The sequence below is a fragment of the Lycium barbarum genome, chromosome 3, assembly GCF_019175385.1.
Source record: "Lycium barbarum isolate Lr01 chromosome 3, ASM1917538v2, whole genome shotgun sequence".
Lineage (NCBI taxonomy): Eukaryota > Viridiplantae > Streptophyta > Magnoliopsida > Solanales > Solanaceae > Lycium > Lycium barbarum.
The window spans coordinates 108097210-108108247 of NC_083339.1; the positions used below are offsets into that span (position 1 = coordinate 108097210).

Sequence of the window (11038 nt, forward strand, 5' to 3'; positions counted from 1 at the left end):
ATACGAAATACAAGAAATAAAATACACCCTAAAACACTGCATTGTATGCTAAAAAATTAATGAATACACTGCATTGTATGCTAAAAAATTAATGAATACACTCATAAAAGAAATATTATTTTCCAAATCCGGCACCGAAAAACGACCGGATCTGGTATTAGCGGCGGCGAGAAAACACCGACCATGCTTGCTGAAAACGACAAAACAACCAGAAAATTTAAAAAATCACCGCCACTTTCACTCCCATCACCGCCGGGTAAATTTGAGCCACAACAACGCCATTACACTCCCATTTGAGAATTACTCAGAGATTTGAACTTAATTTCTATGAAGAATACGAGCAACAAGACAAAGAAGACGAAGAAGAAGTAGGGAACGAAGAGTCCTGTACATACGGTGGGGAGAGGAGAGAGAGAGAGAAGGGTCAAAAACTCTACTAAAAACTCTTCTGGATTTTGCAAAGGAGATCAGAGAGGAGAAAGAGAGGAAAACGTGTGCGGACAAAGGGAAATACGCGTTATTATAAAGAAAGCCAACTAAGAATTGTCCTTTCAATCCAATACTTTTAGAGAGAGAGATGCTGAGAACTAAGCAGATGGATAATGAGGGAGGGAGGGCAGGGAGAGAGAAAAAAATGTGGCTACAGGGTTGCTTTTTGTATGTTTTAGTGATGGAGTGTAAGTGATACACATCTTTTAGCTATGAGACGTAAATAAATTAAAGTATAGCTATTAGATAAAAATAAATTCTAATATTAACTATACCATGTAGATTTCTCAAAATATAAATTTATGTCCTGCGAAATATTTATTTTAGTTGCTATGAGGGGTGAATGACCCTCAAAACAAGTCCCTCAATTGTCTGAACCTGAAAGCCCAAAGGTTGTAGTAACTTCGAAATGGGCCAAGCTTTCTGTGTGTATCCAAAAGGCCCACAAATACTTTTTTAAAGATGTTAAGCGAGTAGGAAAACTGAAGGGTCAATTGTTTAGGGTTTTAGGGAAAAACCCTGCAGCTCCCAATTCTCCTTTTGCAATGGCGTTCTGGGGTTAGTGTTGTCTCTTTCTTTAGCATTTTCATATATCAATTCCACTGAGTGCATTATTTATATTTCTCTCATTTTCTTTTGTGCTTGCTTCCAGGAGTTGAATTAAAGCCTGGTAAACCATTCATTCATAATTTCGAACAACAGAGAGGAAGACTTCACGTCTCTCAGGTTTGCTTATATTGCTATTTTTTTCTTTCTTTTTATTTTGGGTCATGAAGATGTTCGTGTGATTCATTCTATTTTTATTTTAAGAAAACTCTAGTATGCAAAATCTTTGGCCTTGATGGTATTTTGAGAAAATTGAATTTTTATATTCTTGTAATTTACGTATATCTTCATCAATGTGATTGTAATGCTTAGAGTTGGTGTTTTGAGCTGCCATTGCAAAATGGTGGTATTGATGCTTGTTACGTATCGGGTTATTGAAAATGTCAAATACATCAATTACTTTGTAGGTGTTATTTCTTAGGCAACATAGAGGATTTTTTTTTTCGGTCAGAATACATAGGAATTCTATCAAACAAAGAGAACAATTAGATAAATTGTTTAGGTTTTCCGCGTATTATGTTTTTAGTGTAGAAAGCATAATCCTCTGCCTAAGTGTTCTAACATTTTCGTTACGCCCAAAATTGGGATAGATAGTTCCTTGAGTTATATTGGTGCATAAGCAATTGAATTGGCTTATTTGGAAATCTTCAGGTTGTATTTCTGGCGTCCCATGTCAATTTGTACTCTTTTGATGCTACTTTATTTTACTGTTATGCTTATTTTATTTGTTTCTCCGAGTGATTCAGGCAACATTAGGCAATGGCTCGACAAACAAAAAATGCATAGTTCAATGTAAAGTAGGTGATAAGGAGCCGATTTACGTGTGTTCGTTTCTGCCTGAAAAATTGGAGACATGCCCATTGCATCTTGAGTTTGAGGAGGATGAAGATGTTACCTTCTCAGTTATTGGTTCACACAGCGTTCATCTCTCTGGTTTCTTTTATGGAGAGAGCGAGGATTGCTGTGGAAATGGATCGTATCCTTAAAGATGCTACCTTTTAATCAGCTTGAACTTTACCCTTTTGATTTATGGAATCACATAAAATAATATTTTTGTTGTTGAAGATTTGAATCTATTTTCTGTATTCCTTGACATTGGTATAAAGTGATGATTATGAAGGTGCTGGGAGTGATAGTGATGATCCTATCGAATTTGAGTATGACACGGAGGATGAAGACGAGGATGGCTCATCTGATGATGATTTTAGCATGTACCCACCTTCCCCTATTCCCAACAGTGGAGGTAACTTTGCTTTATACTTTTCTCTTTGGGTCTTGGAAGAAAACTGCCAATGGTGTACGTTAAAGTTGCAATTTTTCCTTCCCATTTTGAACATGTACAGTGATTGGAGAGAGGAGGATTAACGCAAAATTTGAAATTTATTACTCCTCCGTCCAATTGATGTGGCATTCTTTGACTGGGCACTTAGTTTACGCAAGCAAGGATGACTTTTGAAACTTATTTTGATTGGAGATCAAAATCTGAAAGAATGGGTGTTACTAGTTTGGCAAAAATGCTGCAACTCAATTGTTAACTGATGTGATTAAGAATGAGGATCCATTCAGATTACATGTGGTATCATGTTATCAAAATTGAATATTTTTCTGTTTATCCCTGGACCATGCTCAGTTTTCCATTCAAAAAAGTTGAAAAACTTTGCTTTCCATATCTTGAGTGGGATTTTAATGACAGTAAATTGAAAATGAGTAGTAGAAAATGTCCAAATCACTGATTGCGAAGTTCAACTCATTTACTTCTTTTGATTTTTTCCGGTGAAATGCATAATTCCTTGTAAAATGCCTTACATTTTGTTTGCATTTTGTAAAGTGAAAATTGAAGAGATACTGGAGGACGAAAAGCCTACAGATGAAAATGGTACATCCAAAAAGTCAAAGAAGAAGAAAAATCAGTCAAATGGGACTGATGAGGGTAATACTGACAGTGCTCTGCTGGAGAGTGAAGATGAGGATGGCTTTCCCATATCTGCTCCCCGTGAAAGCAAAACTAAATCAGTGAGATCAAAAAAATCAGATGGAACTGAAGATCAGGATACCGAAGAGGAAGCAATAAATGAGAAGGCAAGAGATAATGTTGATGAGAGGAAAGGCTTAAAAAAGAGAGTTCGTGATGATACTAGCAAAGCCAATGATCAAAGGTGAAAACCATTTTACTTTGTAGAGTATATTGTGATTTGAGTTCAGGATGCGGATATATTGCTTAATGGTGATGACCTAAATTCTTCAGGGTATTATATAAGGTTCTATCTTCTAGATCTGATAGCTTTCCTGATTTATTTTAGTGATAGTTTTCTTCTTATCCTACAAGCAGTGGAGACAATGCTAAGCAAAATAAAAAGAATAAGAAGAAAAAGTTAGTGGATGGGGAGGAATTGGCTCGTGAGGATGGTTCGAAGAGCACTGCCCATCCGGCGCATTTAGAGGCTAATGATGGTCAGAAGTCAACTGATGAGAAGTAAGTTCTGCTCTGTTGTAGTGCAGAATAGAAAAGAAAACAACAAGGCTAAAAACTATTCTGCTTCGTGAGTGAATCTGGATTGTTATGTGCGTAACTAAAGGGGCCATCTGGCTTAAAGTCTTGTCCAATTGCAACTTCTGAATTCTGACTAGCTTCCAGATGCTTTTATTCTATATTTTATTAAACTCCATTGCTTTTACTAGTAAGAAGCCTTGTGTGTTGATCCTTTCACTAAACATTGTTCCAGGGTTACTGAGAAAAAGAAGAAAAAGAAAAAGAACAAGAAAAATCAACAGGATGACAAAGCAGCAGTTACAGAACAAGATAAGAAAAATGAGTCACAGGAGGTAGAGGAGAATAAGCCTTCTCATGTGAGGTCCTTTGGAAATGGATTGGTCATAGAGGATTTGGCTATGGGCAAGCCAGACGGGAAAAGAGCTTCCCCAGGAAAGAAGGTCTAGTTTTCTTTCTTGATTATGTGTTCTCTCACTCTGCTGTTTCATTTTATACTTTCCGTGGAAAGCAAGGAGATCTTGGTAGTCTCCTCTTTGATGAACATGTATGGAGTATACTTCCATTATTGATAATGAGTTTCTGCCACTGAACAGATTGGTGTACGTTATATTGGCAAGCTGAAGAAGAATGGCAAAATATTCGATTCCAATATTGGGAAAAGACCTTTTGAATTTCGTTTAGGTAGTATATTTGATCATATGAGAAGATGGCTTCTATTTATTTCAATGTGTTAAGGTTAGGTTTTTGTGCTTGCAGGTATTGGTGAAGTTATAAAGGGCTGGGATGTCGGTGTAAATGGTAACTTACTTGGATGAGTGAACTGATCGTTTCTCTGATTTTATAGTTATATTTTCGCTGTTGAGGAATAACATATTTATGTAAATTGCATTATCAGGCATGCGCATTGGGGACAAAAGAAGAATTACAATCCCACCAGCCATGGGGTATGCATTTTCAGTTTCCTTTCTGTTTGCAATGTCGTGTATATTCATCATTTGTCATTATTCTTCTGTTAGTGCAACAGCATGAAAGCCTGTCTCGGTCTTGTAAAATGCAAGAGCACGGAGATCCTCAGCATGGCTCTAAATAGAGTGTTCCCTTGCTTGAGAGAGCATGCGTCACTGGAAAAGGAAATTCAGAAACCAAATTAATCTTTTCAGAAGCAATTTAGTAGTTTCCGCCTGTTGGGCGCACCCTTTGAATTTCTCTAGCCTAATGAATTTAAGCTGTCTTCCTAGTTTTCGGCTAACCCTGCATGATTGAGCAATGGTCTTTTTTTTACAGGTATGGGACTAAAGGTGCTGGTCGTGACATACCACCCAATTCGTGGCTGGTATTTGATGTTGAGCTGGTAAACGTTAATTGATCGTGCCTTCACATGGTGGACATTTTTGCCCTTTCCACAGAATCCTAAAATTGTTGCAGTCTTCTCTTTAAGCAAAAACAAGTTAGCTTCACCTGCTGGAAGAAATTGTACAAATTATAAAAGTAGGGCATGGATTTGCCAATTTTGTAAGACGACCCAATTTCAGACTACTGCCAAAATTTTGAAGTATTATATGACTTGTCGAGAGTACACTTTCAGTTGTAACTTGTGGCCAAAAGCCTTGAATGATCATGTTTTGCTTAGCCTGAACTGGTAATATCTGTTCATTTAGTAAGGTTTGAGTTGTTCAGGATATTTCTGTTGGTTCAAATAGAAAAGTGAGAGAAGTTGGATTACTTCTCAAAAATCTTTTGTTGGACTATCATTGGTTAATGTTTGATGCATGACAAATTTGAAGTTCCAAATGTTAATTTTTTAAACTTATTTATTGTTTGTTATTGTCCTTGTCAGACATTTTAATTGCGTTTTATACAGGATTTTAGGAATCAATTATCATTTGAGAATATTTAGTTTATATAGTCGAGCTTCATTCTCCTCCCAACAGACTCAAAACTTATATGTCCTTGTCTAGTTTGAATTAGGTTAGGGAGCTAATTCAATTAGAGCTTACAGTCTTTTAAGAACTATGCAATTTAATCGAAATAACGGTTGCATGTTTATATTGTTATCCTATGGACGCCACTTTATTTCAGTTTAAACATTAGTTAATCCCATTATTTAGCTATTTAGTACCAATGCTAAAGGAATCCAGTATCTAATATTATACATTACCACAAGCTTCGCATCATACTTCTAAATGTTATTACTACATCCATGATAACGTGATTAACTCCCATAATTTTGAAGGGCTTGAAATAGTAAATGCTTCAAGAACAACTCTGGACAATTAAAATCAACGAAATTGAATATTATGCATAACTAAAGGTTTTTTTTTTCTTTTTCTTTTCCGAGTGTGTGTGAATGGAGGGTTCAATTCAGTTTTTGTGAATGGGGATTTTCCCCTTTTTAGCTAATGTCCAGTCGGGGTGCTTGACTTATCACATGAATAAAATACAGTACTTCCTAAGCATTAACACAAACTCGTAAATACATACTTCTTTGGTTTCTTAATATGTTGCTTAGTGAAGGGTACAGGTCTACGCACAGAAAAGTGAGAAGGCTCAAAGTGGAATCGGTTTGGCACAAAACAATTAAAAAAACTGCGTAAACAAGCTACTGTACAAGTTCCAAACATCAAATTCTCTTCTTTAAAAAAAAAAAGTTAATTTTCTTGAAGTTGGTTTAAAACATTTTCTTTTTTAGGTGGAGGAGGATTTAAAAGAAATATTTCAACTCCAGATTTTATGGATGCAACGTTTAACAAACAAATACATAATTCAAGAGAACTTTTGAAAACGAAATGAAAACCAACCATTTTTCCTTCAAGAATGACGAATCTATCTTAAGAGGCCAATCAAACTCAATTCCATGGTGGTAAATTCAGCTAGCAAATTTAAAAGAAATGCACAAGAAGTATTCAGCAAAGCCAAAAATATTTCTTCCACTTTGAGTGCACAACTTTCCCATTATTGTTTCTGGCAGCTTCCTGCAAATAAAACATACTTCGGGTATCAAAACAATTTTTCAAATTGTACGGAACCTAACCAGATCGATCGTTAAAAAATTTCTTTTGAAAATTGAATTATTAGGATTAATTTTTATGTTATATAAAATCTAAAAAAATATTGTACAGAACCTAATAAATATTATATGTATAAAAACATCTTATGTCAAAATTTAGGAAAATTAACCTCCCTCCAGATTAGTCTTTATAACACTAGTCTTCCCTGTGGTTTGAAATATTATATTCACCATCCTTATTTTGATTTTTTCTTAACAAAAGCTAAATTTGTTATTTTAAGACAACAGTATTATTATAAATTTCAAAAATGCCTTTTTGTGAACTTAATTACTAATCCCAAGTTTGTAGTGCAAATTTACCGTAATTACTAATTCTAATAGCTTGTTTGGCCAACCTTTCAAAATTTGTTTATTTTTGAAAGTGCTTTTAAAAAATATTTTTGGAGAATATGAGTTTGTGTTTGACTAATTAATTTAAGAAACACTTTTGCCGATGTTGGAGCAATAATTTATGCTTGGCCAATATTGCAAAAGTGTTTCTTGGGGAAAACAACCTTTTTAGCTTTAAAATAGCTTATGCAACTATTCATAAATACTTTTTTTCCCTCTAAAAACCTAGTAAAACACCTCAACTTTTTAAAATAAACAATTTTTTTTAAAAAGAAACAATTTAATTTTTCAGAAGCTTAACCAAACTGACTATAAGTTTGTAACACAAATCTCACTTATTCTCTTTGTCACAAATAAAAAACGAGTTATTAAAAGAAGGGAAAAGGATTATATTTGCGCATTTACTATTGAAAAAGGTTAATATTATCCTTAGTTATATTATCGGTCCATATATGCCTTAGCGTCATAAAATTGACTCAAACTTACCTTTCTCCGTTAACCTTATTCGTTTTAGCCACATGACATGCCAACTCACCTCACAAATCATTCTTCTTCCACCATCCAAAGTTACCAACACCTTCATCATATGTATCATTACACATAAACTATCTACCTATCTTTCATTTCTTTTAAAATAAAAATTGAAGAATAATACAAAAGATTTATAATTTTACCACTTTACCCTTCACTAAGTTTTCTTATTATGGGTAAAAAGGAGTAAATTCTAATTAGTTCATATGTGCCCCTAACGTTATAAAAGTGGTTTAAATTTTCCCTTCCTTCGCTAACCCCATTCATTTTAGCCACATGACATTGCCAATTTACGACATCAATCTTTCTTCTTCCACCACTACCCAAAGTCACTAACACCTTCAAACCAACATAAATTATTTGCGCATCTTTCGTGGAAAATGAGTAGATGATTTGTTGAAGTTTATCTGCATTTTAATATTAAAATAAGAATATCAAAGTGAATTATTTCTTGTCATGTTGAAGGAAGGTGTTCTTAGTGGTGAAGCTTTGGATTCTTCAACTAGTCTGGAGTTGTTCGAGTCACACGATGTTATCGAGCTGTTGTATCCTGGAGAGGACAAGCCAAGAATATTACTGCTGGACCCGTGAAGATTATACTACAGTGGGCTTGAGTCTCCTTAAAGATAACAAGACTTTTGCGCTTTAGCCAGAAGAATATTTCATTTGTTTTTTCTTTATTTTAGTTTTCAGCCGTAATAGTTTATAGTATAATTCACCAACAATTTTTAGGAGATTCAATTTTGTTACGGTTTAAAAAATTATAGATATCAAGATAGGCGATCACGGCATCATTTCGCTTCAACAACACTATTCTCTTTAAGAGCTGGAAGGGTAAAGTATTGTTTTACTTGTTCAACTCAAGTGGAGCAAAGTAAAAAAATAAATTTACCTAATGTTTTTCATGAATAAGTGATACTACTTTTCATGAACAATAAATTGGTATTTAAATTTTCGTAATAGTGGGGGTTGATGAAATGAGAAAAAAATTCATCATGGAAAATGTGATTTCTGCATCTTTGAGAATGTTTTAAAACAAAAAGAAAGTAATAATTGCATATATTATTGTTGAATAATTCACATGTTATTGTTTGAAGATTTTTGGCTCTAACATGGGTGTTATCAAAGAAACAAAAAAAAAAGTTGAGTAGCCATTTTGAAATGAAATATTTGGGTGAGATAAATTTTATTCTTGGAATGAAAAATGTCATAAAACATGTGATGAATTTTCCTTGAACAGTCACATTATATTGAAAAAATTGTGAAGTGTTTATTTATTTCCAATTCAAAGTGAAAGATTTTGGGGGGGGAGGGGGGAGCATGCTAGCCTTTATGAAGATATGAGATATGTGATTGATTCCATTTGGTCTGATATAGCCTATGCAGTAAAAGAACTTTGCAGGTACAAGCAAGCCAAATATATTTACTTGGTAAGAAAATTTATGACTTGTTTTATAAAAAAATATCATGCTATACTCAAAAGGTTTTTTTGATGCAGATAAGAACACTTGATGTTATTTGTTGGGAGCAAAAAAGTATTATTGCTAAGTCGATATGGAGTTTGAGTTTATTGCTTCAACTTTAGCTAGTTGAAGCGAATTGATTGAGAAATTTATTATTTCAAATATCTTATTTTGAAAATCAATTCTTTCTATTTTAATTCATCGTGATGGCACCAATATTATTGGTAGGGTAAAAAACCGTTATTACAATGGTAAATCCAAACATATGATGAGATTGTGAGATCATATTTGAGCAAGCGGTACTATTTTTTTTTTGGTAAATAAACATTTTATTTATCCAAGGAGAATATGTACATGAGAAGAAAAAAAAAACCTTACATTTGAAACTAGAACCTACTGCTCACCCATTCACAATGTTTCTTAACTACTTCTACCACATTTTGCACACAAACTATTCTGTATAGGGGTAATAATTTAGGTCTTGCAGTGCCGCTGCTACTTTAGCATTACAATTTCCCCTGCAATGAACTCCTCGAACAATCTCCTTGTTCAGATCCTCATTGTCTCTGTGTTTGTCTTGGAATACCATGCAGTTCATTTCTTGCCAAATGGAGTAGATATAGCTAGCCAAAACCATGCGATAGATTTGAGTAGCAACTATTCTACCTTTAGCATAGCCCAAACCTTTGGCACCTATATGCATACATTGTGATAGTCAAGCGGCAATAGGAAGGGCTGGGAGCATTATGTATAATGGTAAATCTCGTCACCTACGACGAAGACATAATACCGTTAGACAACTACTCTCTAGTGAAATTATCACAATTGAATATGTAAAGTCAAAGGATAATGTGTCGGATCCACTTACAAAAGGCCTAGCTAGAGTATTTTCTTGCCCACTCCAATTCCTGAATCCAACCCATTGGTTGTCTGATTATCTTTTATCATCCCAATAATTTTACCCATATAGAAGTTGAATATCTACATTTGAAGTAAAGATGTTCAACAGATTCATCTTCTACTTCACTTCATTTGTGATCTTCCACTTTGCCAACCTATCTCTGGTGTAACTCCTCCTTTGAGCTACCAACGTTAAGTGAAATAGCTATTAAGGACTGTCAATATTGTTGCATACGAGTCTTCTCCACCTGACTTTGGGCATATCCCCTCTCAAGGCATTATAAATCGTTTTGATAGAGAATGAATTTATCTGTTGGAACTCTTCCCAATTAATTCCAGCTTTAACAATAGTTTCCTGTGCCTTGAAGATCTTCCTTTTCATCCATGCTGCTTGTTTAGGAAGCAGGTCCTCCATACTCTGATTTTTAATGTAATAGGTGTGCACCTATTGGATCCACAACCTATCCTTCTTTCTGCATAAGTTCCAGTAATGCTTGCACATAGCTGCTTTATACCACTTGAAGATGTCAATGACATTAAAAAACCCTGCTGTCTTGGGGTAACAAACATTCTCCCATGCTAACATAGTTTTTTGGACACTTCACATCCTCCAGTCCACAAGAAGGTTCGACAAATAGCTTCTATCATTTTCAATACCTTCTTAGCCATAATGATGAAGTACCATTCCAACCAGTATTTGTTCAATGAAGTACCAGTCCAATGAGTTGGAAGTCTTGTGCATATGCGTTTTCATCATACATCTCAAAGACAGTCCTTTTCTATTATATCCTTTGACTAACTCATGGCTTATAATGATGTTGTCTGTGATTACCCTTCTTGGGACAAAAGCTAATTGGCAATTGTTTACAAGGAAGTCCATGACTGGTTGAAGGCGGTACTATAAAAGTTAATTATGTTAAATCTTATGATAATCTTGCAAATTCACTGACTAAGGCCTTAGCAAGAAAAAGGGTCTGGGACACATCGAAGGGGATGAAATTGAAACCCATAAATTCATGAGTCATATATGAGGAAAACCCAACCTGGGAACTAGATATCATATAACCAGGTTCAATGGGAAGAACAAATCATATGATGACTTCTTGTGAAATGCATCGTTGTATGCATGTTATTCCCTCCCTATAATGTGAGTGTTTTTAT

At 34.6% G+C, this 11038-nt stretch overlaps 1 protein-coding gene across 3 annotated transcripts; it reads left to right on the forward strand.

Moving 5' to 3' along the window:
- Positions 1 to 852: 852 nt before the first annotated feature.
- On the forward strand, positions 853 to 5337 carry LOC132631762 (peptidyl-prolyl cis-trans isomerase FKBP53). 3 transcript variants are annotated; one of them, XM_060347458.1, is made up of 11 exons: positions 857 to 1047; positions 1142 to 1215; positions 1842 to 2071; positions 2202 to 2338; positions 2924 to 3251; positions 3425 to 3568; positions 3819 to 4026; positions 4180 to 4267; positions 4343 to 4384; positions 4482 to 4530; positions 4603 to 4860. In XM_060347458.1, the coding sequence occupies exons 1-11, from the start codon at positions 1035 to 1037 to the stop codon at positions 4613 to 4615; spliced, it is 1326 nt and encodes a 441-aa protein (XP_060203441.1). In that variant the 5' UTR covers positions 857 to 1034; the 3' UTR covers positions 4616 to 4860. The 3 variants fall into 3 exon arrangements, with proteins under 3 accessions (XP_060203442.1, XP_060203441.1, XP_060203440.1); XM_060347457.1 differs by lacking the exon at positions 4603 to 4860 and adding an exon at positions 4871 to 5337 and having other exon boundaries at positions 863 to 1047; XM_060347459.1 differs by lacking the exons at positions 3425 to 3568; positions 4603 to 4860 and adding an exon at positions 4871 to 5337 and having other exon boundaries at positions 853 to 1047.
- The last annotated feature ends 5701 nt before the right edge of the window (positions 5338 to 11038 follow it).

Bases quoted from the DNA above. Each gene is read 5' to 3' on its own strand.
- LOC132631762 (XM_060347457.1), top strand. The intron at 2,072-2,201 runs GTATCCTTAAAG...ATTGGTATAAAG, and splicing joins GATTGCTGTGGAAATGGATC to TGATGATTATGAAGGTGCTG. The intron at 4,385-4,481 runs GTAACTTACTTG...TTGCATTATCAG, and splicing joins CTGGGATGTCGGTGTAAATG to GCATGCGCATTGGGGACAAA.